General features: G+C 41.8%; 1 protein-coding gene across 1 annotated transcript; it reads right to left on the bottom strand.

Moving 5' to 3' along the window:
- Positions 1-977: 977 nt before the first annotated feature.
- Positions 978-27,718, bottom strand: ABI3 (ABI family member 3). The gene is made up of 8 exons (XM_081970070.1): positions 27,484-27,718; positions 21,682-21,849; positions 16,648-16,824; positions 7,734-7,819; positions 3,575-3,661; positions 2,668-2,846; positions 2,220-2,345; positions 978-1,676 (listed from the first exon to the last, which is right to left on the bottom strand). The coding sequence occupies exons 1-8, from the start codon at positions 27,598-27,600 to the stop codon at positions 1,513-1,515; spliced, it is 1,104 nt and encodes a 367-aa protein (XP_081826196.1). The 5' UTR covers positions 27,601-27,718; the 3' UTR covers positions 978-1,512.
- Positions 27,719-27,897: the final 179 nt, after the last annotated feature.

The raw sequence follows: 27,897 nt of genomic DNA on the forward strand, positions 1-27,897 counted from the left end.
TCTCTCCTTTGATCTGAGAATGTCAGATGGTTGTTCTTCTCAGTTATCTCTCAGCTCTTTTCTCCTGATGTGATTTCCTCTTATGGCAAAATGAAATGAATTAAAAGGTGGTCTAAGCTGGAGATTTGAGATGCACATAACCACCTATCTTGGCAAACCAGGAGGCTTGTGGAATGTAATTAAAATGGGATACAATATTCAGACCGCTCAGAGGGGAAGAGAAAAAAACTGTCTCGGAAGAGAAAAAAACTGTCTCTCTTGGCCATCAGGTACAGCTCTGTTTGAACTTTCCAGAGTTTGTTGTGGCAAACATTTATAATTTCTGAACAGGAGACCAATGTATCTACACAATAAAGCACCATCCTTGGGGAAAACAATTATATTAATTCCAATTGGAAAAATGGGGGTTTTGACGTTTCCTCCCTTTTGTTCTTCCTCAGTCACAAATTAGGAAGTGCTTTATAGTCACATTCACCTCACCCTCCTAATATTCTACACATTTCCCAGTATATAAACAACATTTAAAAAAAACAAGAAAGCAAAAACTCAGCTTTAAAGGCAGGATAATAATATCCTGATGGTGGTGACTTGGAATGTTTGGCAACATTGGTGAACTATTTGAAGCTCAATAACTTGGTGTTCAACTTTTTATCTATTTTAAAAGCAAATTACAGTGCTTGGGTTGAACCTGCTTAGTCCTTTAGTGGGAAATCCCCAGGTCTAGACTATTGGGAAGTCAAAAGACAAGGAAGGCAGCAGTTGCAAAAAATCTACATAACTATAACCACAAAGCTATAAGGAGTTACACTTAACCCAGATAATTTTACCTTTTATTTCTTTTCTGACTGCCCCTCCCACCCCAAAAAGCTGCAGGTGGTCATGCTGTCTCTGCTCAATTGTTTGCTGCTGAAATAGGTGGTATAATTTTGAGATGCAAATAAGATTTCAGGAGTGGACAGAGAGGGGCAGAGGCTATGGAGTTAAACTACAGAATAGCACCACCTGCTGGCATATTGAAAAACCACACAAAACCTTCAAGGATATTTTACAGCGTGTTTATTTTTTGTACAATAGTAGAAAGTTGGTTGCTGGATTCATTTATTTATTCATCACATTTATCAAACATGGGCAGACCCAACCTCAGAATTCTAAGCAATCACTGTTTTCTGTAAGGATAGAAATTAGCCCTGGTGGGCTCTTTATTAATTGCTGGGCAAGATTTTAGGCTTTGTGAAGCACCACAGAGGAAGAGGAGCTATAAATCCTGTGTTTATGTTGCAATGGATTTAGGGAAATTTCCAAAGTACTCTTGACACCTTCCTTTCGCTAGCTTGATTTTAGCCTAGGTTAAGTAAGTCAGAGAAATACCGATTTCCTGGTAATTTAAACTAGAACATATGTAAATTTATTTGTTAAATTTATTCACAGCCTATCTCACTGTGGGACTGCTCCATGTCCTCCATACCATTTGTGTTAGGAACCTGTCATTTTTCCTCTTTCATTCTGCCTCATTCATTGCAAAGGTTTAGTGTAGTTCTCTGGGAACAATCCCTCTGCATCACTTGTCACACCGTCACACCAGCCATTTGAGTATCTCCTTGTCACGTAAATAATGACCCCTTCTGTAAATGAGAGTTCATCCTCCTTCTTCTGAACGTAAGGGTAAAGAGTCACAACTGAAAACAAGAGTAGGAGAAATAGAGTCAGAATCAATGGAACAAATAAAAGGTCAACTAGTTACATCCTTAGATAATCTAGGGATGCTAAAGAGATAGTATGCACAATGAAAGGGAATACAATCAAGTTTACACCTTATGCCACTCATTGCTGTAGGCAAATTCACGGAGGCAAATGGGATAGAAGTGCATAGATTGGCTGCGATTGAAAAAGACTGGATGGAAATGATTGTTTATGCTAATTAAGATGGAAGACAATCCTACCTATCTCTTCCCCAAGATTTACTATAGTTAATAAAGAGTTTTGGAAAAAGTATCACTTCATTCTCAGCTGAGCTGAGAAGTTCTCTTTTAATGTGTGGATTTGACTTAGTTCTGTGTATAATGAACCATTATGAACCATTACTGGCTAGGTATAGTACAAGGCAACAAGAATGCCTCCTAATGTTTTTGGTGCCTTGGCATTTCAACATCTAGGGTCAGGAGACAGAAATCATGCAGAGTTGAGGCATTTCAGCAATTCTCATACATTTACTAAGATACCTTTCTCCAGATAGGTGTCTGGGGCCCACGACAATTTCTCTGGGGGTGGTGGAGGTGGCAGAAGAGGAGGCTTCAAGTGACCATGGTTGGAATTGTCCAGAGATGGTGGTAGAGGAAAATCAAGATCTGCAAACAAATATGGTGCCTGCTTCACAAATAAGCGAGTCAACTGTCTCATCTGCTTGGTGTTCTGTAATTGAGCACTAATACCAAGTCATGGTTTGCTAAATAAGATCTAATTGATTGGGTCACATAAGTCAATCAAACAAATCACTTCTAGCATGTTGTAATTTATGAACTCAGGCATTATATGCTAAGCTATTCCATTCCCAAGATCACTGGATACTGTTCCCATGTTTCCTACCTGACATTTATTAATGGGTCTTATATGCCAACTCATTAAGGGATTGAGACATTTATTTTCCTAGTGCTTTAACAAGCTTTTTACCTGTCTCAGGGTAAGGCAGAGGAAGAACATCATCTGCTTGAACAGGAGGAGGAGGTGGCAAAAAATCTGTTTGAGAAGAGAGAAGAAAATCATCTGCTTCCAGTGGTGGTGGTGGTGGTGGTGGATCTGGTTCAGAAGGCCCTTTCATACTTGTGCTGTTCAAAACTTCTTCGAGGTTACTATGACATTTAAACAAGGACAGGTTTCAGAGGAACATTTGTTGAAAAGGCAGTGGAAAAGGAAGGAAAGTAGCCATGCCCCTTGTGTTAAAATAATAATAGACTTGTAATTCTGGAATGGGATAGCTTCAGTTCCCGTAATCCATCATCACTGGCTTGCTATCACAGCTGATGAGAACTGGAACCCAACAACATCTAGAGGGACATATTTTGTCCATCTTTGTACATAGAAAAACACCATACAGGAAACAGTCTAAGCTAGCACATTATCTCATATTCTTGCTTGGTGATACTGTTTTACTGTTCAGGCTATTTGTTACATAAAGGGAAGCATTTAAGGACAATGTGTACAAAGTAAATAGATCTGTCTATCCTTGGAAGAGTTAATAGTTTCTGTAGAGCACCTCTAAATTGTAATAAAGGTACAGTTTAAAGTGCTATGCAATAACTTATCTAGCGCCATAATAGGGAATTTGGGAAGAAATCCAAAATAATGATTGTTGTCTGTGGTACAAAACCTATCACATGCTTTAGAACAATTCTTTGTAATTTTAGTGTGAAATAAAAGATGTTTGATACTACAATTTGTCTTCACGTTCCTGGATCATGAAATCTTGCTTTTCAGTTATGTTTAATCACTTGTAATAGTAATTACTTTTCCCACGAAGTTATTCTTTACATCTCTACTCTGTGCTGGGAAGAAAGGTGGGTAGGAGACCTAAAGGTACCTTATGGACGACAAAGATGAAACTGTTGAGAGTTGGTCTTCGGGGATGAGCGGTGGCGGAATTGCTTCTAGGACCTTCTGGCTCCTTCTAAAATTAAAAAAAAGTCATATCTGGATTTCCTACACCTGCATCAGTACAACTTTCCTTTAAATTGTTTCAATTCCTACCCTCAAAATGACACTATAGAGCACTGCACACCAGAACTAGAACAAATAATTCCCTCAACACAGTCAAACTATTTACTAAGTCTGCATTACTATTACTATTAATCCTTTCATCCCTTCTATCACCCATCTCTCCCACTTATGACTGTATGACTGTACTTTTGTTGCATGTATCCTTACAATTTATATTGATTGTTTCCTAGTATGATTTGATTCCTTATTTGTACCCTATGACTATCATTAACTGTTGTACCTTATGATTTGTGATGAATGTAACTTTTCTTTTATGTATACTGAGAGCATATGCACCAAAGACAAATTCCTTGTGTGTCCAATCACACTTGGTCAATAAAGAATTCTATTCTATTCTATTCCATTCCATTCCTCTCCTTTAAGAATTGCTTCTCAGATATGAGAAATTTTATTTTTAAAATAAGCTTTAAAGATCATTCCTTTATTAACACCCTAATTGTTCAAATCCAAACCTCCAAAAGCATGTTCTAACATCATCATCACATCCCATGTGGGAAGCATCTCTTCCCTTAAAATCCTCATTTGCAAACAAAAAACAAAAAAACCCAGCAACAAAAGCCACCACCTTGTCTGCCTGAACCCATAGACTTGAGAAATTCTTGTATTTTTGACTGAGTGGTTTATGTAACAGAAACAGATGAATCATTTAATACCCACAGCCAACCACATCAATTCATTCCATGATCAGAATGAACAGCGAAGACTCAGGTGATGTCCTGTAGATCATTTTATTATCAAATCTGTTTTCACAGGCAAGAGCCCATCATTCCACACACAATTGGTGTTTCCGTGGAAGTTTTAATTCTGTGCAAATAACTGGTCCTTTGAGTAAATAATAGAAGAATATCATACCTATCCATTCCAATGCCTAAGATTCTAACTACTAAGAGAGGATCTGATAAGAGAGAATATAACACCAGTATTTCTATCATTTTGGATAAGCAACAACATCTTAAAGAATGTTATTCTACTTCTGAAAAGCCATTTTTTATGCAAGGCATCATTTGTCTGTGGATGCCTATTAAACATAATTTAAATTATTTTTTAAAATAGTATGTAATTAATTGTCAAACTAATTTAAGTGATTAATTTGAATTATAAATTGATTAAATTATATCAATATATATGTGTATGTATGTGTGTATGTATGTGTGTATGTGTATGTATGTATGTATGTATATATATATATATATATATATATATATATATATATATATATATATATATATAAATATATTTGTTTTCGTATATATATACATACATACATACGTGTGTGTGTGTATGTGTGTATATATATACACATACACACATACATATATATATGTGTGTGTGTGTATATGTGTGTGTATATATATATACATACATACATACATGCTGGTCTTGTTGTATTCGGGTCTTTTCCCATGTAAGATTGAGATTGTCTTGGCAACGTTTTGGCAAGGTCTCGCCGTCTTCAGGCTGGAGTTTTCGGCTTAAAGCGTGGTCAGAGCTGGCATTGTTTCAGTAAGTGGATTGATTGGCTGTGTGTATCATGATTGGTAGATTGGTGCTGATTGGTGCTGGCTGTGTGTCCATTGTTGTTTTGTGTTGTAATGGCCTGGGTGGTGGGTGGGGCTCATTTGTTTACCAGGGCTGATTTCCAGATGTCTGGCAGGCGGGAGGCATCGTCACGTTTATTCATGTTGTGGGGGTGTTTCTCTATTTCGATAGCTCCAGAACAAACACAACCTCCCTAAACACATCCTGGACCTGACCAACCACTACCTAACCAGCACATACTTCATCCATATTGGACAAAAATACAAACAGATAGAAGGAGCACCCATGGGATCACCCCTCTCACCCGTCATTGCAAACTTATACATGGAACATTTTGAAACTAACACCTTAGATAAATCTGAACACAAACACAAACTCTGGCTTAGATATGTTGATGACACTTTCATGATTTGGCCACATGGGAAAGAAAAACTGGACAACTTCCTCTCACATCTCAACAGCCTACACCCCAAAATACAATTCACTATGGAAATAGAAGCAAACAGCCAACTTCCCTGTCTGGATGTACAAAAAACCCAATGGTTCCCTAGGACACACCATCTACTGGAAAAAAAAAACACCAACTGCTACTTAAATGCACAATCCCAACACCATCCTCCACAGATCAACTCTGTAGCCAAGACCCTCATCTCCAGAACCAAACACCTAGCTGACAAAGACCACCTGAAAACTGAATTACACACTCTCACAAATGTATTAATCTCCAACGGATTCCAAAGAAAAACAATTACCAACCTAATCCAAAGGGAGACTCCCCCCAAAAACCGAGACACAGAACAGGACAATGGCATCACCCTCCACCCTTACATCAAAGGCACCACAGATAAAATCCGCAAAATTCTCCACAAACACAATATCAAGACAGCCCTCAACACTGACCAAAAAATAGCCAACATCTTAAGAAACCCCAAAGTCAAGATCCAGCTAGAAAACCAAGGAGTTGCCGAAATACCATGCAAAATCTGCCCTGCAACATACATAGGACAAACGAACAGGAGAATAAATGCACACATCGCAGAACACAAGAACGCAGTAAGAAAAAAAGAAAAAACTTCCTCCCTTTTCCAGCACCTTAAAGGTATAGGACATGAAAATAATTTTGAAGGAACCAAATTAATCTCCAAAACTGAACACTTCAACAAGAGAATAATTAGGGAAGTTATCGAAATAGAGAAACACCCCCACAACTTTAATAAACGTGACGATGCCTTCCGCCTGCCAGACATCTGGAAACCAGCCCTGGTAAACAAACAAGCGCCCCCCCGCCACCCAGGCCATTACAACACAAAACAACAACGGACACACAGCCACCACCAATCTACTAATCATGATACAGACATACAGCCAATCAATCCACTTACTGAAACAATGCCAGCACTACACACACACACACCAAGATTTATAGAAAGACAGCAGCTCCGACCACGCTTTAAGCTGAAAACTCCAGCCTGAAGATGGCAAGTGAGACCTCACTGAAACATTGCCAAGACAATCTCAATCTTACATGGGAAAAGACCTGAATACAACAAGACCAACATACCTACACCCGTGAAAATCTACAAAAGTGTGTGTGTGTATGTGTGTGTGTAATATCAGTGTGTGTTGTATTTGTGCTGATAAATAAATAAAGGGAGTCTCCCTTTATTTATTTATCAGCACAAATACAACACAAATATAAAAAGGCAACATTAAAAATAAAAAATATGGTTTTCTGCCTGGATGGTTTTCTGTATATCTATATCATATATCCTACAGACTAGTATAGATCTATTTCGAGCTAATTAGCTCTCATCAGCTAGCCATACCCTTACTGGGATTCAAACCTGGGCTGTATTATATCTTAGGCAGAAGTCTTACAAATATCCTACAAATATCTTCAGGCAAGGGTTGCTTAATGGCGGATGGAGCAGTGTGATACAAGTCCCGCCCCTTGTGATCCACATGTTGAAAAGGGGCGGGACTTGCATCATTTTGCTGATCTTCACCTCTCCTTGCAGATGTTGCTGGAATCCACTGCAGGACTGCTTACTTCAAAGTCCCCTGATTGCTTTGCCTTTAAAATCAGATACAATGGGTTTTTTTTTCAAATAAAAAAGGGTCAGATACCTCCGTTGCTGAGGTAGCTATTCTTATCTTCTTTGTGTAGAGTTTACATTTGTTTTTATAATATCTTTTAAACATTTTTATATTTGTTGTTTTATCCACTTGCTGTACACTGTCCCAGAGCTGCTTTTGGTGAGATGGGCTGCTACACAGATTTCATCAATAAATAAAATGAATTGCCAACAATAAAATATCATTGATTAGATGATTATCCTGCACAAGTGTATAGATGGCCATAGCAGCCTTAACTCAGTGGGGGTTTCTTTGCTTGCTCCTGCTATTAGCTGATCCATTCTCACCCAAGGGTTCCAGGTGACAGCCCAGCCGAGGACTTGATTGATCGCCTTGATAGAGTCCCTGTTTTGGCCAGCTGTGTGCTTTGATCCTAAAAGAGGGAGATTACAAGTACAAGATGAAAAATCTGCAAGAACAAGTTGGTGTAGTACATATAAATCTTCCAAAGCAATGGCTGTTTTATCACTTGGATTCTGTTCTATTTTTTTATTTATTTTGCCAGTAGCTTGTCATGGTATCCTGAATTTCACACTAAAAGATGTATCCAAGCACTTTACATAGCGATCAGCCCCTGCTGCTCCAAAAAGAGAGACAGTTTAAAGCAGGGGTGTTAAACTTGCGTTGTCATGGCCTCGTCATGTGATGTATGATGACTTTTTCCCCATTCGCTAAACCGGGCGTGGGCGTGGTCAACAAGTGATGTATCAGGCTGTGAGTTTGACAGATGATGGGCTTCTTTATGGCAAATACTAAATTTTCAGAATTGCTAGACAGAGATCGTTATATTACTGAACCACCAGGAAGCAACTAGAAAGCTGCAGAGCTCCTGCAAGGAAGTGTTAAAAGCCAGGAGGCATTTGGCACTATTGAGATGAGATTCTTTCGCTTATGAAAGAGAAAATCCTCCAACCATTTCTTGAATTCCATCATAGTGGAATAGATAAGGGTCCGGGAAGCATTTTTTCATTAATCATCTATCTATCTATCTATCTATCATCTATCTATCTATCTATCTATCTATCTATCTATCTATCTATCTATCTATCTATCTATCTATCTATCTATCATCTATCTATCTATCTATCTATCTATCTATCATCTATCTATCTATCTATCATCTATCTATCTATCTATCTATCTATCTATCATCTATCTATCTATCTATCATCTATCTATCTATCATCTATCTATCTATCTATCTTTCTATCTATCTATCTATCTATCATAAACACACTGGGCATTTGTTGGCAATACTGTGTTTCCAATCTGAATGCCTTGGATCTATCAGCATTGAGTCCTTATTATCAGAGCCCAGATGTAGTTAGTTGGACTCATCATCAGAATAGCCATTCACCTTGCACTATGGTATGGGAAGAGACTTCAAGGTCATCCGTGCAAAGCCTTACAAAGATACTGTGAAGAAAACCCTACACCACTGTGGCATTCAGTCAAGGGAACTAGAAGCTGCAGTTGCTGATAAAGCCACTAGAGAGCCCTGTGCTATGAAGCTCCCATTGGCTTTGAAGACAGGCGCCACCAAAGCTGATTGAAAACTGTGAATGGAGTCACAGAATGACACCCATGGCTTTTATAACAATGGACTTTCTGTGCCCCTTTTGTGCTAGAGTCTGCCCTTTCAGATTGGGACTGCAAACCATTTCCATATCCACAGATATACTACACGACAGTTCAAAGGACTACCTACATAACTCAAAATGAGAAGTGGTCAAATCAAATCAAAATTTTATTGCCAATGAACAACATGTGTACAATGAAATTGAATGAGCCTCCCTTGATGCAGCCCCACCCTCAAAAACACAGAATACATCTCAATTTGAAAATTGGCATCTCAAAGTCATTATTTTCAGGCTGCAGCACACACACACACACACACTGCAATGTTTATGCAACTGATAAAAGAAGTGCTGCATGAGCACCTCTACAAGGGGGTCCTTGGACCTGGAAGACAAAGTAGGACAAAATATTTATTATCATTAACTGTCTCCTACTCTCTTCATGCCTATATTTGGGAAATAGAGTCGCACAAAGCTTTGAAACAGTTAGAATCAAATCACCCTGCTGAAGTATATTTGCAACTCGAATCAACTTCGAAGTGACAAATCAAGTCAATTGGCTTCAGAGCACTTTGTAGACTTTTGATACACATTGTAGAATTAATTACTTTTCTGCTTCTTCTGGGGTTATTACAGTCAATAGGTAATTTTGCAAGTTTACTTCCATATTTTGAGGATGGTGGGAAGGACAGCTGAATGGTGTGAAGCAGTCTTAGATACAGATAACCAGCAGCAAATACAATTTGTCACTTCATTAAACTCAGTGCTAGGATTTTTTTCCCCCAGTGATAAGGCTAACATTGCTTTTGGTTTCATTTATTTTTTCAATTCTCAAGTCCTAAGTCTGCTTTTTCTTGTATCCTGACCTTGACAACATAAGTCAACATTAAAATTCAGCTCTTAGCACTTAAAATATTGTCTCAAGACTGTTCAGATATTTATGTCACATCTTAGATTTAACTTTTGAATGATTTACATATATACAAATCAAGAATGAGAGAACAAGTACCAAGCTAGGACTTAAAGGTACTGTTCTATATGTTATTTGTTTTAAAAACCAAGAAGTGGCAAGTCTACCGATACCATTTTTGTGTGTGCCAGCCTCTTTCTCCTTGGCTGCCTATCTCTGTGGCATTTTCTTTCAGCCTGCCCCTACTGCCTCTGCCAACATAGAGCATTGCCAGCAAGCCACACAACCAAGTCAAACATACGGCTCAGGGCTTATTCCTATGAGGGGCCAAGGTAGCCAGCTTACTGGCTACTATGCCATCTGTCTTGGCACTCCACAAAAATCCAGTGAACAGAGGTTGCAAATCTATACCAATCCACAAAGACCAGCCAGTGATCATATTTCAATTTTAACCAAACCTGGACTCCAGAAAATTAAAAAGGCTTTACTTTTTGAACATGCTTAAAGGTATTTTATTAAGTGGAACAGTTTCTGCATTAATTCAGTGCAACATAAGGCTTATGTTGCATTATGAAGCAGCAGGCTGCTGCTTCAGTATTCTTTCCTCCCAATCTTGACTCAGCAGAAAATTGCGCTGACATCAATTGTGTTGTGGCAGGATGTTCTTTTTTGCAACAATATCTCTTTTAGGAATGTGTTTTTTTCATGAGTACGTCAATCTGTTTTGCAGTGCAGATCACTCAAGTGGCTGAAATTACTATGGGGCAGTGGGGGGGGGGGCACAGGAAGCAGGTAGGTATTTTCTTTGTCAGACCAGGTTACAATGGACACAAAGGTGGAGTGTTAATGACTGAATGAGAGAGAGGGGCAGAAGCAGTCATTGGCTATTCCCAGACTCATCGCTAAGGTATTCCTAGAGACTACATGTGGCAAGGTTTGTTCTGGGATAAGAAGGAATGCCTTCCACACTAGAAGTTCCCAAAATAACTCTAGTTTGACTAAGAATGAGATGAAAGCAGCATTATATGATTATGTCCCTTAAAAACTAGTTATCAAGAGGTCCTCTGATTGTAGTAACTGAGATGAGAGGATAAGCTTTTAGTCCCCTTATGGGCAATTTGGATGAAGAATATGTTTCTCATCAACATTATCTCTCAAAACAGTCCAAGTCAAATTGGTTTGCTTTCAACCTTGAACTACAAATGCAAATAGCGTCAAATTGAATTAGGCCTGCTGGTGAATGCCATTTTTTATATATGTCACAAATAAAATAAATATTTCTGTCCTATTTAAAAGTATAAAGTGATTTGCTAAAATGTAGTCCTGTGCTTTTCTGAAATTGGCTCCAGTTAATGTAAATACATCATCAATGGTTAGCTACATGAATATGGCAAAGGAGAATGTAGCTTGCAAGCTAACCACAGCAGATAAAACTGGATTCTCTCTGTCTCAGGTGCATTTTTCTTCATGCTAAGTTAAAGTCCTTTCTTTAAGATTTCATTAATCTACCTACCCATAGAAGTTGCCATTATCTGCTGAGCCATTGACTTGATTGCACCTGTTTTAATAGTTCTTTCTTTCAATAGTTTCAATAGTTCTTTCTTTCTTTCCAACTTAGTGATGTGCAATTGCTAAGATAGCAACTTACATCATATAGATGATTTTCTTGTCTTTCTCCAGCTGCTCTGCTGGCAGCATTGAAGCATTGTTTATCACCAGGGCAAGTTAAAATGCCACAAACTCTTTGAGTGGAAGCAGAGTTTCAAATGACAAGAATGCTACTGGGAAATGAGACAGAAGCGTGGTGAGAAAGAGGTTGTGCTCTGCTTCCTCTGTGTTCAAAATGTTTCTGTCTCATTGGTTTCAGGCACATGTGGTTTGCAGTTCAGTCTCAATGCCTAACCCCAGTTACCAACACAGCCCCACTTTTTTTTCTTCAAAGTAGTTTGCAAAATGGGGAGGAAGAAAGGACATCTTATTTTGCAACCTGGATATCTATTCGGGCCACCATATTTGGGAGTCCTATGATTCTGATTTAGAACTGTATTCCAACATGTAGGGAGGAGAAAAGAAAAGAAATGTTTGAAATATGTAGAATATATGTGGAGGATTAATGGGCTATGAGGGGTTAATCATAGTCTTTAAAATTTCATGACTAAAATTGTCAGGGGAAGATTTCACCCTGAACTAAATGAGGTCTTAGACCGCGGCTGTTTCCAAACAGGCATATGCTTTAAGGTGCGAAGAAAATAAATAAAACATTCTGGAGAAACATATTCTAATGAACAACAAACTTTAATACAAAAATAATAAATGAAGAAATAAAACAAAACTAACTAATCGTTACATTTTGGTAAAAGCAAATCTGTCTCCCAGTTTCCTGGAAGACGGACAAAGATCAAAAGGGAAGAGAAGTCTCTGGAATGTGTGAAGAGCAGGCGCAGTACATCATTGTCAGATAAGACCTTATGACCTGCGCAGTAACTCTTTCAGTTTAACTATTTAGTTTCAATTCGTCAGTTCAGGCTAGCAAACAATTTAACGCAGTGACAAAAATCAGTTCCTTGCTCCTTATTTTAAGAATTGGAGAGGCGGCCACTGAGTTGGTCAATATGCCTTCTCCAATTCCTACCGTCCTCGAGCTCTAGGAGGTAAGAGCGAGGGCCGGTGATGCCTATCACTGTGGCAGGAATCCACAGAGTTCCCCCGGCGTAGTTGTGGGCATATACCGAATCCCCTACGCTAAATGTCCAAATCTTGCTTGTGGAGTCTGGGGGCGATGAGGCAGAATAATTGGGGTGTAGCCAGTCTAAGTGGGACCTTAGCCGGCGACCCATGAGAAGCTCGGAGAGGCTTCTCCCTGTAGTGGCACTGGGTGTGATGTGCTGAATTAACAAATAGTGGTCAACCCGTGTTTGCCAATCTCCCGGGCCCATCCTAGAGAGGGCCTCTTTTGCAGATCTCACCATTCTCTCTGCCTGACCATTGGAGGCCAGATAGAATGGCGCAACCAGGGCATGCCTGATTTCCTGAGCTGCTAGGAAGGTCTCAAATTGCACGGCCATGAATTGGGCCTGTTGTCAGAGACCAAGATGTCATGGCAGGCCATGCGTGGAGAAAAGTCTCCTTAGTACCTTGATGACTGCTTCTGCCGTAGTGGAGGTCATCGGGACTACCTCGAACCATTTCAAGTAGGTGTCCACAACTATGAGAAATGTCTGGCCTTGAACTGGGCCAGCAAAGTCAATGTGCACCCTAGACCATGGTGCTTGAGGTCACTCCCACTCCTTAGCGGGCACCTCTGTGGGAGCTGGTCTGGACTCCAGGCACAGTGTGCAGGTAGCCACCCATTCTTCAATCTCCATGTCTATGTTAGGCCACCACACGTAACTCCTTGCCAAAGTCTTCATCCTGACAATTTCAGGGTTTCTGCAGACTTAGCAGCCGATTCTGATGCTCTAGCTTCGTCCAAGGCAATTTGCAGAGTGTGGTCAGACGTGGCAAGTAACCTCCTCAGTAGATTAATGTCCCACACGCCTCAAATTATGTTATATTATTATATTATATCAGCTCGTCCAGGTCTCGGAATTCGCAGTAGGCTGTGGCCTTGCAAAGCGCCGCCACGTACTCATTAATCGACTCGCCCTCTTTCTGGTTCCTGATGTTAAACTCACGCCGGCGAACGTGCTTGGATGGCTTGGGGGCATAATGGGTCTTCAAAGTTTGCTGGAGCATGGACCAGGTGACTGATTGCAGCGGTGTCGGCTCAGAGAGGTTATCAGCCTCTGTTTCACTATTTGCTTTCGGCTGCCATTGAAACGGGGAGGAGGGGCTGATATTTGGGAGGGGAAGTTTAAGTACAGGAGAGATTGTAAAAAGGGAGTTTTGGTCTCACCATCTACTGAGCATGCTGGAGACTGGTGCTTGGTGTTGGTCAAGGCAAACCATCCTGCATACCAACTTGATGATGCTCCTTGAAGATGGAACTCACATGACACCTAAGGGATTTGCAGATTGGACACTGGGAGGAGGGTTACCAGCGGGAGGGGGTTTGGTCACATATTGATATGTATTTCACGTGCTTTTGCCTCAGATCTTGCTTTGCTTAGCTGCTATCTTTTCATAACCAGTAAAAGTACCATTCATTCTGCAAAATGGAGTTCAGTGGTTTCTTTCTTGGTTGCTGAGGGAGGCTGGCTTGACAGAGGTCTTTTGCCATCTCGAACACTTCCCGGCCACAGTATCCGAGGAACATGTTATTCTTGCAGCCTTCAGAAAGGCCCATGAGGTCATTTGCCTCGAGGAAGCAGTCAAATCGTAGCATGTACGAGTCCCAGTGCTCAGTGACTGGGTCATACGGACTCGGTGGGGCGTGCATGGCCATTTTGTGATCAGAGGGCGTTTTGAGTTTGCCCCTCAAAAATGGCTGCTTGAAGCCGCACTGAGCTCCGGGCTGGATGTACTTGCTGGATTGCTATGCTCTTTCGGTTCGCCTAGTTGCCTTCCAATCCCACCTTCGTCACCAGTGTTAGATTGGATAATGGATAGGCACACACAGGCTTAACGTAACAACAGCTCTTTATTAAGTACAACAAGTGAGAACAATCCAGAGAAGGTTGAGTTTGACAGCAGCCCTTTTATAGGGAGCTGTCAGACCCTTCGAGTAATAGGATTAAACCTCTGTTCCCGCCGGAACAGAGGACCTTGGTGAAAACCACTATAGTTAGAACAAGTATCTAACACATTACTTACTGATAATCCTATATGGAAATCTTAAACAATAAACTTTTATGATGACAAAACATTTTTAAAACCTCTTCCATATCAAGATTATTGAACAAATTCCACAAGCGTGATTATGATTATTATTTATAAACTGCCCTGAGTCATACATTTTTGATAGGCAACATAGAAATTTGATAGGGGGGGAAGGGAGGGAGGGAGGGAGAGGAGAGATAATGGATAATGGATAATGGAGAGAGAGTAGATCTTCTCCATTCTTTTTTACCTATGGAAAATTATCTAGAGAGGAATGGCTTCCTGAGGGTACAATCACTCTCTACAATGGAGAATGAATCTAGTACAAACAGTGCTTGTAGTTTTCGATAGAAGAAGCATCATGATGTTTTTGGACACCAATGCACCTGCAGGTATGCTCCTGGATGCCTAGTAAGTTTTTTCCTCTCATGATTTAAATTTATATAAACCTAACATTTTATCTTCCAAAAATGCTTTTGGGCTTCCTAAGAGCTCCAAAGACATGCTTCAAAAATAAACTGATGTCTGGCTACAGCTATGTGGTATGTTTGGAAGTGTGTCCATCTGCCAGAGTAAAAGACAAACTAGAATGGTAGAGATTCTTTGGTAGGGGAATTGTTGAGGGATTACTCCATTAATGTGTGTTTTTAAATTGTCTATGCCTATAAGAGCAGCCATTTTGGAAAAGTGATGTCTACCAATAGTAGCCATTTTGTGCCAGCATCCGTGACATGGATTCAAACTCTGCTTGTACTGAGTGTCTCAATAAGTTGCCTAGCCCTGTTCTAATTTTTTATGCTTTTTCTTATTATGCCTGAGTTTTTTTTTCTTTTGTGTTGAAGGAGGAAGAGAGTAATGGCTTAGTAGCACATACGTTTTTCCACAGAGGAAGTGCTTGGAGACACATTGTCTCTTGTTGAATTTCTATGTCTATGTAAGTCATCAAATTCTTGGGTGGGGAAAGAATCTTCTTCTTTTCAAGAGCAAAGCTGAACCACATAGGTCAGCACTCCCAAATTTATTAATAAAAAGGCCTAGTTACATGCCTTATTTCTGATGATGCTTAGCAGATCTGATGCTAAATCAGGCATATATTTTCAAAATCCTCTTCTGTGGACAACTGCCAAATTTATTTAATATTCTGAAAGCCACATATTTGTTGATGGTCATATATATGTTTCCTCCACAATTTCTTCTGAGAGGAAATCTCACTAAATTGGAGAAAGCAGATCTGTCTTCTGTAGCTTGGGGAGTAGGTGAAGCAGTTTGCTTTTTCGTGGTCTAGGACTATTCTTCTTCCCATTTAAAGATTCAAAAAAATAAACCAATATTTTGCTATAATACAGTCCATAAAAGTTCTACAAAGCAAATTGAACTTAGCACTGAATGTAACCTTAAGGGAAGGACAGAATGATCTTCCAGTGAATATGTAGAAAGAACTTAGAAAAATGTGTCAGGATAGAGATCCTCCCAAAGAGGTACCAAAATTAGAAGAAAAGACTACAAGGAAAGACTGGTATACATAAAAACATGTTTTTTTCAAACTTGGAAACTTTAAGCTGTGTGGACTTCAACTCCCAGAATTCCCCTGTCAGCATGGGGAACTAAAAAGCCCAATGAAAAGAATTCACATTAAAACATTATTGTGGCAGAAAAGAAGAGACAAATAACTGACATCTGTGGAATTAGTGTCTTCTTCAGTCCAGGTGTCTTTGATGTTATTACTTTACAGGTGCAATAGCTTTGTTCATTTATCAGTCATGATTTTTCATGACTCGACAGCCTAGGGTATGAGCACAACTTTCAAAACTGTTTGACTATTATTCCCACAATCCTTTGCACTGGCTGCACTTACTAGGGTCAATAGGATGTCCCAAATCTGGGAGTCTTGTCTTTCTTAACAGAGGGGAAGACTAAAGCATCTCATTTTTTAATTGGAGAGTGTCCCTTTCTTACCTTGATCCCATGGCCAATGTCATCCAGAGTGCTGAAGTCCAGTGGTTTCCTGTAATAGGGCTGCAAAGGCTCAAGTTTCTTTGGGTAGATGATTTTCTGATAGGGAGGAAAGCTCTTGCAAACAGTAAGCAACCCAATTTCACGACGGGACACTTTCTCCTTATGCATTTCTATAACCTGCAACAGAAAGATATCATGAGAAAGAAGAGAACTTGTCTGGGGCATAATGGGAAGCATCAGCAGCTGATTTCCCAAGAGAGTTAACATGTAGCACTAGTCAACAGAGCGGACCGAAATGTAACAGGAAGAACAAAGTTCACATCATTAGATCAGATGGAATTCACTGCTACAGAGGTGTTATTCAGCCAGTTCGGACAGGTTCTGGAGAACCAGTAGTGGAAATTTTGAGTAGTTCAGAGAACTGGCAAATAGGCTGTCCCTGCCCCTGCTGTCTCCCAGTCTCCCAGCTGATCTTCTTTTGTTGCCCTGAACAGGAGAATGGAGCTGGAAAGCAGGTTTAGTGGGGTGGGGAGGGAATGGGGATTTTGCAGTATCCTTCTCCTGCCACACCACAGAATGGTTGTAAAAATTTTTTGAATCCCACTACTGCAGTAAACATCAACATGTCAGCCTATCCCAAGTAATTCTCAAATAATATTTTTATGGGAGGAAAGAAGGGCAGAGCCTCTCGTGGAAAAGTTATAACTGGAGGATGACCTTGTTTGATTTACTGTGAAATTCCATGAACAAAGCAAAATTACTTCAAGAACAGCAGCCAGAGAATGGATTCTCAAATTTGATTGTTTCCCTCCCATTCCTTATTCCTTTTCTACTGTTAGATCAGATTTTCCATCCTGATCAATTCCAGTTGTAATAAAAGCTATAACTCTCAGAAGACTAGTCTGCCTGGGAACTCTGGGGATTGTGCCCCATCACATTTGGAAAGTTTGAGAAGACTGCTGGAGGATCCATTGTTTTGTTTAAAATTCATTGGAGCATGTAGAAATTATTAGTATAATAATATTACAAATTATAATCAATATTGAGAGCCAGTTTGGTGTATTAGGAGTTTTAACCCCAACCTGGACAGCAGCTGGGTAATCTTGAGCTAGTCACTATTTCTCAACCCTTGGAAGAAAGTAATGCAAATCACTTCCAAATTATTGTCAACAAAACTGCAGGGCCGTGTTGGAAATGACTCAAAAAGTGAGAGAGAGATCCCTTAATAATCTGATGAATGCTCAATCATTTTCAGAGCAAAACTGGACTTAGCTTTGGGAGCAAGTCAAACAAATAAAGCATGCAGAGCCAGCACAAATATTATATTTAACTTAATTTACAATGTAGTTCATATGATTACTTGCCCTGAGTTTAATTATTCCCTCCCCCTTCCTTTCATAGTATATGTTCCAATTCAGCAATTGAGGGTTAGTGAGATCGCCACTCAATACTGAGGAGAAGCAGAGGTTGGCTATCTCAGTGCTATTCAACCCTGATGGAACATATAGTCCTCCAGCTTATAAAATAGGCTATACCAGAAGGAATATTGACCTGTTCTTCATCCAGCGAAATATTCCTTAAGCTCTTAAGTAAGAATGTACATTCATCATCAGTTTGAGTTCATGAATGTGAGCTATTGCTTGTAAAAAAAAATGAATGAGAAAATTCTATTAATAACAAAACAGGATTATAGCACCTAGGACTGAAATATGGCCATTATTGCTTGATTAGAGACTAAGTAATAATGAGATTGCATAAGTCTGCAAACCAAGGAAATTGGGAAGCAGTGAGAACATCCTAGGGGCTTATTTAAATATCTCTGAGGAAGGCAAAGAAAGGAGCTCTCTAGATAGAGCAGTGATGGCTAACCTTTTTGTTCTTGTAGGCCAAAAGCATGTTTGTGTGCGTGACAGCGCGTGCATGTGTGCCCACACCCATAGTGCAATGTGTACGCAACACACACACACACACTGCCCTGACCCCTGCGCATGTGCATCCCCCCGCGCCCCATTTTGGGCCTAGCAGGCCTCCCTGAAGCCTCCTGGGACCAAAATCGCGGCATAGGGGGACATTGCACACACGCCCGCAGCCCATTTTGGGTCTAGCAGATCTCCCTGAAGCCCCCTGGGACCAAAAATGGGGCTCAAGAAGAGCTTGCACCCCCCATGCTCCCCTCACAGCCCCCAGGCATGCGTGTGCCACCTCCTGCCTCCACACATGCGTGAGTGACTCCCTCATGCATGCGTGTGTGACTCCCTCATGCATGGCAGAGACCACAAAATCAGCTGCCCAGTGGAAGGCGCGCACGCAAGTGGAGCTGAGCTGAGCAACGGCTTGCATTCCTGGAGAGAGGGCTCCGCGTGCCACCTGTGGCACATGTGCCATAGATTCGCCATCACGGAGATATGGTCTCGAGCATATTCTCACTTTGGAATAACTGTTATACCATTTGTTTGGTTAAGCATATTGTGTGAGCCTTACCCTTGTTATTTGTAACTAAAAGCTCATGGCGTGGTGTGTTATGCAAAATGTGGTTCCGTGTAATATGTGAACTCAGCTACTTGTTGATTGTCAATGCAAACAATACTGTGAGGGATGGAACAAGTCTCATTTGGTAGAAAGAAACTTCTCTTTTCTGCTGTTTAAATTGATTTGAACCAGAGATGACTGGTGGGAAGTTCCTCTCCTACCACCAGTTTCCCATCTCTCAGGGATGGGGGGGGGGGGGATATCTAAATTGTTCTATCATTACATACCACATCATTTGGCCAGCACAAATGATAGCATTGTGTCTAGTTCTGCTTAAAACACCATCTGAATTAGGAAGTGAACCTTCAGGTTGGAAAACAAGGAAAGGATCCCAAGCTGGATTGAACCTCAACCTTGATTTTTTTTTTTGACATTTGATTTATTTTCTATCTGCTAAACTGAAAGAAAATATTTGTGGCTGCTAAATCATCATCTAAATGCACAATCCTCAGATTATGAGCATGACAATCTGGGAGAAACAATGTAAACCTAGAAGAGCCAAAAGCCACAAGCCACTTTCTTGCTTTATGAACGCAAATTAATTCTAAAATCGGGGGGGGGGGGGAGGTTTGTCCAAGAGAGACCTGCAGGCAAAAGAAAATCGTATCTGATTTATGCACAATTTTTACAAAGCAAATTTTGGGACCCAGCTTCAACAAACTCAAACTGCGGTTTGACCATTGAAGTTATTCTCTCCAAACACACACACACACAGAGAGAGAGAGAGAGAGAGAGAGAGAGAGAGAGAGAGAGAGAGAGAGAGAGAGAGAGAGAGAGAGAGAGAGAGAGAGAGAGAGAGAGAGAGCACATAACTCCCTTGGTTATATATAAGTATAAATGTTTTGGAAATATAAAGCAAGTGAAATTGTACAGATGATTAATCCATTCCACTTATGCTTCCTGATCACATGTGTTCTATTTTATTTTGTTTTTGTTCTTAGGAAACAGGAAAACCATCAAGCAGGTCCCTAGTCTCAGTCCAGTAACAGGAAGAGAGATCTGATATCTGCTGGGAACAGGCATAGATACACTTTCAGTAAGAAGTGAAGAGAGAAGGAGAGAAAGGAATCCTTTGGTTCAAAAAATCCAGGGATGTGTCTGCTTTTTGAGCTTAGTAGTGACTCAGAGGGAAAGGAAATTCCCTGAAAGAAATGGACAATGAAGCTTCTGTTCTCCATATATTCACCGACTTCCCATCTCTCCAGATGTGGCAGTCACACCTCTTATAATTCCCCAGTCACCAAGCTTGTGACTGAAGACATTGTAATCTGAGACATTTGGAGGGGCACTATGTAAGGGAAGATTTGTATTTAATTTAATCAATGTATTCGATGACTTTATTGATCTTCTTAGGCCAAAGATAGTTTAGTTATAGATAATATAATTTTAAAAATAGATAAAAAATAAATCCAATAGAAAGCAATCCAACAATAGGAAACAAACCAAATATTGGGGAAATAACCATACAATTAAATGGCATGCAAACAAATATCACAAGGCCAAACACAAAATAGCTTGTCCTAGGGCCTACTGATATTAATCTTACAATTACCTGTCATCTACATTACATGTGACTTGAGGACCCATTGGACATTCAGGCTTACTATATATATATATATATATATATATATATATATATATATATATATATATATATATATATATATATGTGTGTGTGTGTGTGTGTGTGTGTGTGTGTGTGTGTGTGTGTGTGTGTGTTTTCGTAGATTTTCACGGGTGTAGGTATGCTGGTTTTGTTGTATTCGGGTCTTTTCCCATGTAAAGTTGATATATATATATATCAACTTTACATGGGAAAAGACCCGAATACAACAAAACCAGCATACCTACACCCGTGAAAATCTACGAAAACACACACACACACACACACACACACATATATATATATATATATATATATATGCTGGTTTTGTTGTACTCGGGTCTTTTCCCGTGTAAGGTTGAGATTGTCTTTGCAACGTTTCGGCAGGATCACACCTGCCATCTTCAAGCTGTGGGCTTAAAAATTTTAAGCCCACAGCTTGAAGATGGCAGGTGTGATCCTGCCGAAACGTTGCAAAGACAATCTCAACCTTACACGGGAAAAGACCCGAATACAACAAAACCGTACTAGGCAGATATATGGATGGAAAAAATGAGAACTCTGAAAATACCAGATTGAAGATACCAGAGTGAACTTGGAAGATCCTGAAGTAGTGAACAGCTTGTCAAAGTCTCCAGTTATGGTATTTCCCAATAATGCCAAGACACTTACAAAAAGAGAGATTTGAGATTTAACTTGGATGCTGCAAGCTTGGATGTTACAAAACCAAGACTTTGGAAGCAGCTGCAGGAAGAATCAATAAGTGCGAACAAGACTTCTCATGCCAACCATAGAAGCTACCAACAAGGGAAATGATCAGAATTTCAAAAAATGATCCAACCCCAAATGTATCTTCTATATAGTATCTTCATAGTGTCTGTTGAAGCAGGATTCTTGCTCACCTGTTCAATGGAACAAATGTTGGCTTCCACTTGTTGAAGACGAGTGGTCTGCAAATCAAATGCTTTGAGGGTGTTTCTGGCTAGGTTATTGATTTGATAGGCCACACTGGCTAATGATTGAACTGTGAAAGTCATAGTTTCCTCTAGGGCTTTTCGTTTATCTTGAGCCTATAAGTTAGAAAAGAATGTGAAGGGGATGAGAGACAATTATGCAAGATAGCAGAACAATAGAAATATATGAAACTGAATTCCTGCTGAATACTCCTCAAGTGTGACAGGTATTAGGAAGGGAGGGCAGAACTTTAGCTGGATGGCCCAGTTTATAACTGATATTAAGCCATGAAAAACATAAAGTTATGTCTCCAACATAATCCAGCCCAGTGATCTTAGATGGACAGGAGTAAGGTTCTTATAGCCCCAGGCTGCAGGTCCAATCAGTTATGTTGGATAGAAGTATGACAGTTGTACTCTATTTGAAATCACAAAGCTGGAAGAGACTTTAAACCAGGGGTCTCCAATCTTGGCAACTTTAAGGCTTGTGGACTTCAACTCCCAGAATTCCTCAGGCTGAGGAATTCTGGGAGTTGAAGTCCACAAGCCTTAAAGTTGCCAAGGTTGGAGACCTCTGCTTTAAACCATAAGCATCATTATAAAGTGTTTTCATTGGTATAATACCATTCGTTATTTAATGACTCCCAGTCTTCAATCAACATGTATTCTCCTATCTATCAAAACATTGTCATACTGCCTGGAAAAATAAAACAATAAGTGTTTGTTCTATTATGTGTGATTCCTAATTTGAAAAGAGCAGTTATTTCCAACCACTATTATAGAGTAGCTGGCTCACACAAACGTTAATTTCTAAATTCTAATCTGACTTAATGAAATATAATTTCTATGTCCATGTGACATGCTCCTAATGTTTTCTACCTTTTTGTATTATTACAAATAAGGATTATTAGGGATTTGAATGATTATCTGATTCCACAACATGTCCAGTCTCCACACAGGGGTCAAATAGAGGGGGAGTGATGAATGATGCTGACTCCTTATCTTTCATACTTATCTGTGATATTGCAATGGGCTATGAAAGGCTTGTGTCCTGACATCACGACACACAGTGCAATATTTTGGCATCATTCTGACTAACTATAGATGCAATAGAATGCAGTATAGTCTCAGATATATTCCACAAATATAGTATTGCACTGTATATATTGGAGGCCGAGAATTGGTTCACCCCTATCTGGGATGGTTGCCCTTATTTATTTATTTATTTTATTTATTTACTGAGCGCTTGTAGACCGCCCCCTCTCCCGCAAGGGACTCGGGGCGGTGTACAGTCCATACAAGAAATACATCATATAAATAACTAAATACTTGAACAGTTAAAATTGTTAAATAGATAGATAGATACGAAGGAGGTTAAAAAGAAGGTTAAAAAGAACTGTACAGCTGAGTAAAGTATATGAATATAATTTTAAAACCCCTAAAAATATCCCATAAAATTAAATTTAAAAAGACAATTCCCCTAAAATACCAGTTAAGAAATATGTCTGCCAGGAGGTAGCAGTTATGATTATGCCAGGCCAGCCAATCGGAACAGGTGAGTCTTCAATTTTTGTCGGAAGGAGCGGAAGTCAGTGGTGGTTCTAATGTCGGGGGGGGAGGTCATTCCAGAGGGTTGGGCCCATCACAGAGAAGGCCCTACTCCTTGGCGCCGCCCGTTGGCATTGCCTAGTGGATGGCACCAGGAGAAGTCCCTCCCTGTGAGAGCGAATTGGCCGCAGGGATGTGTGTGGAAGGATGCGATCCCGCAAGTAACTAGGTCCTGTGCCATGGAGTGCTTTAAAGATGGTGATCAGACCTTGAAACGCACCCGAAAAACCACAGGCAGCCAGTGCAACTCGCGCAGGAGAGGTGTTACGTGGGAGTACCTCGTACTCCCCATGACAGCCCGCGCGGCTGTGTTCTGGACTAGCTGCAGTCTTCGGGCGCGTCCCAAGGGAAGCCCCATGTAGAGAGCATTGCAGTAATCCAGGCGAGACATCACCAGTGCATGAGTGACCGTGCGTAGGGCATCCCGGTCCTATTGGCGCACCAGGTGAACCTGGTGGAACGCCCCCCTTGCCACGGCTGCCACATGGTCGTCCATTGACAGCCGGGCATCTAGGAGGACGCCCAAATTGCACGCCCGTTCCACAGGGGGCAATTGTTCACCCCCTATGGCCAGCAATGGAGCCAGCTGGCTGAACCGAGGTGCCGGTAGCCACAGCCACTCAGTCTTGGAGGGGTTGAGTTTGAGTCTGTTGCCCCCCATCCAGGCCCCGACGGCTTCCAAACACCGGGACATCACTTCGACAGCCTCGTTGGGGTGGTTTGGGGTTGAAATGTACAGCTGAGTATCATCAGCGTACAGATGATATTCAACCCCAAAACCACGGATGATCTCCCCCAGGTGCTTCACATATGCGTTGAACAGGAGGGGCGAGAGGACCGACCCCTGTGGCACCCCACAAGTGAGTGGCCTCAGGGTCGACCTCTGCCCCCCTGTCAACACACATTGCGTCCGGTCAGAGAGGTAGGAGCCGAACCACCGCAAAACGGTGCCTCCGACTCCCATCCCCTCCAGCCGGCGCAATAGGATACCATGGTCGATGGTATCAAAAGCCGCTGAGAGGTCTAATAGGACCAGGATAGAGGAACAGCCTCTATCTCTGGCCCTCCAGAGATCATCAACCAACGCGACCAAGGCTGTCTCTGTGCTGTGCCCGGGTCGGAAGCCGGACTGGCGTGGGTCTAGATATTCGGATTCATCAAGGTGTCGCGGAAATTGCTGTGCCACCACATTCTCAACAACCTTCGCTAGAAAGGGAAGGTTGGAGACTGGACGATAATTAGCTAGCTCCGTTGGGTCAAGTGAAGGCCTCTTGAGCAAGGGCCTCACCACCGCCTCTTTCAAGGCAGTTGGTAAGGATCCCTCGCCCAATGAGGCGTTCACCAGGCCCAGAAGCCAGCCTCGTGTCATCTCCCAGGATGCCAGTACCAGCCAGGAGGGACACGGGTCCATTGAACATGTGGTGGGTCGCAGCCGTCCACGCAACCTGTCCAAATCCTTGGGGGCAACAGAGTCAAACTCCTCCCAGAATGGTCTCACAAGACTCACTGTTGACGGCTCATCTGGTCCACTGGAAGGGGCCCATCCGCTCCGGATCTGAGCGACTTTGTCCTGCAGATATTCCCCAAACTCCTCTGCTCTGCCCTGCAAGGGTGCCCCCCGCGTCCTCTGCGATAAGAGGGAGCGGGTCACCCTAAACAGGGAGGCAGGGCGGTTATCGGCGGACGCAATAAGAGCGGCACAATGTCTGTGTTTGGCCACTCTCAATGCCACAAGGTAGGTCCGTAAATAGGCTCTTACCTGTGTTCGATCAGACTCGGAGCGTGAGGACCTCCACCTGCTCTCTAGACATCTCCTATGGCGCTTCATCACCCTCAACTCCTCGGTATACCAAGGAGCTCGGGTGGGTCGCTGCCGTAGGAGAGGTCGCAAAGGCGCGACCCGGTCCAAGGCCCCAGCTATCGCCCTATTCCAGGCGGCCACTAGGTCCTCCGACCGAGCGCGGGTCAGGGCTACAGGTAGTGGCCCAAGCTCCGTCTGGAACCTATCCGGTTCCATCAGGTGCTTGGGGCGGAACCAGCTTGGACAGTCTGGCTATGCCTCCTCGCGGTGGGGGGTAGCGCCAGGGAAGTCCAGCCTGAGACATGAGTGATCTGACCATGACAGGGGAGTAACAACTAAATCCCCTATTCCCAGATCACTCGTCCACTGCTCAGATACAAAAACAAGGTCCAGTGTGTGGCCACCTCCGTGTGTGGGGCCCTGAATTAATTGGGTCAGGTCCATGGCTGTCATGGAAGCCATGAACTCCCGAGCCACCTCAGATGCTGCTCCCGTCGACGGCAGGTTGAAATCCCCCATAACCAGAAGCTTGGGGATCTCAACCGCTGTCTCTGAGATCAGATCGAGGAGCTCGGGCAGGGCCGCTGATGCATAGCGAGGAGCCAAGTATACAATCAGCAGACCCCACTGCCTCCCTGGGCCCCATTTCACACCTAGGGACTCACACCCGGGTATCTGAGGAACAGTGAACTCCCTCGGCTCTAGACAATCCCGTATAACTACCGCCACCCCACCACCCTTACCCAGGGCCCGAGGATGATGGAATGCACGGAAACCTGGTGGGCACATTTCCACAAGGGGTAAACCACCCTCGTGGCCCAACCAGGTCTCCGTTATCCCTGCAAGGTCCAGCTCCCCCTCAGAGATCAACTCACTAATGAGGGGGGCCTTATTGGTCACGGACCTTGCATTGCAAAGCATCAGCCGCAGGCCCTGGCTCTGTAGTTCCTGACCACCTAGACTGCGGGGGTTGGTACAAACGACCGGGCATAGCCAGCAGCCGCGGTCTCCCAACCGACCTTGTGATCTTCTCTTGTCCTCACATCCCCCCCCTCCCCGCGACCTTTGTAATAAAACAACCCTCTGTTGGAATAACTTGTTCCCTCTCCCCCCCCCACCCCGCTCACTTCCCTCCTGGACTCACCTGTTCGTCTGGCACTGGCTTCCCTCCCGGCCTGGTTGACCCACCCCCCCTCCCTGGAACCCCCTAACAACAATACAAAACATTTAGACAACAATACAGAACATTTAGCCCTCTTCTACTGAGCAAGCCGCTTTGGAAGGGACACATAGGAAGTGATGAGGAAGGAGACCCACCTAGCCAGCCAGATCAGCCAAATCAACCCTGGCAATCAATGTGGTGACCGATATTTCAGCTATTAATTACATATCATAGCCAGGACATGTTTTCTTTATATCATCATCTCCATCAGTTTGCAGACCTTCCCGTATTTCAATAAATCTGAAGGGAAGACATTAAGAGACAACTGCTCCAGTGGAAACTTGCAGTATCAATGTTACTATTACTGCTAAGAGAAAGACTTCTGTTCTTCAAAAATGCTTGGGAAATTTGTCTTCCCCTCCTGCTCTCATATACAATTTCATTAGCTACAGATAGGTAGAGAATGTCAAAAGATTGTTTATGTTCAGCAATACTTTATGGATTTATAAACCTTAGGAAATTCCCTTTTATCAGGCCTTGAGCAAACTATTTCAATATTATCTATAACATCTTTCTCCAACTTGTCATCCATTAGCTTGTGGCAGACATCCAGGAATCAAAATCTTTTAATTCTGAGAGTTATGGCAATAATACAGTGATATTACCAAAAGAGGCAATACCAAAAAAATTATCTAATTTTGGGATGGGATAGGGAAAAGCAAAATAGACACACAAAAATGCTCATTTCAATCTTTTTTTTTTTAATCAAAATGTTGCATTGCTTAAATTTGTGATTTGTCACAAAACTTGGCAGTGCATCTTTGAGTCATTATTCTGGAAACTATATCAGCCACAGAAAGAAGGAGGTAACCTTGCTTTAGGTGTTTTCAGTTCCTCCTTCATTGCCACCAGTCTCCCCAATTTATATTAGCCATAGAGAACACTGAAAGTCTCAGTTCCACATTGACCACTTCCCACATAGATTCAAGATGTTCTTCAGCATGTTTTGCAATGTTATAGTTAATACAGGTGCAACCTTGCTCATTTCCCCCTGCAAGCATCTTCAGCTGCCTGAGAACCTAGCCCAGATATGGCATTGCCCCAGCCATGGTACTCCAGTGTTTCTTTCTATGCTAGCTCAAGCTAGTCTGTCCTTGACTTCTCTCCCACTGTAACTCACCTGCTCATAGTTGCTGTCACAAAAATCTGCCACTTTGAGAAGGTTGCTATAGTTCTCTTGTAGAACATCTCTTGCAGACGGTATGGTATCCTGCATCAGCTGTTGAAACTCAGACATGTCGCCACTTAGCTGTACTGGATTCACCACTTCCTTCTTATAGCAGACTGTTTCAGCAGAGAAGTTTCGAACAGTCTGGCTGGAAACTATTTTATACTTGATTTGGCTTCAGTGACAATGCAGATCCCTCCCCTTTTGCTCACCAAGAGAATATCCTGCTGATATATGGAGATTTATTGTAAAAGGAGCCAAAAAACTGGTGCCACTTATCCATCTCTGAATTACAACAACTTTCCTTCTTGAGATTTTGAAAATCTACTCACTTACTGAGTAGAAAAGTGATGATAATAAACTGAG

This window comes from Natrix helvetica (assembly GCF_964273705.1).
Source record: "Natrix helvetica genome assembly, chromosome: Z".
NCBI lineage: Eukaryota > Metazoa > Chordata > Lepidosauria > Squamata > Natricidae > Natrix > Natrix helvetica.

Excerpts from the sequence above, each read along its gene's own strand:
- ABI3 (XM_081970070.1), bottom strand. The coding sequence starts at position 27,600 with ATGTCTGAGTTTCAACAGCTGATGCAGGATACCATACCGTCTGCAAGA. Across the intron at positions 7,820-16,647 it reads ACATTGGCCATGGGATCAAG|GATCAAAGCACACAGCTGGC; the intron begins GTAAGAAAGGGA and ends TCCCTCTTTTAG. Across the intron at positions 3,662-7,733 it reads CTGTCACCTGGAACCCTTGG|AAGGAGCCAGAAGGTCCTAG; the intron begins GTGAGAATGGAT and ends TTTTAATTTTAG.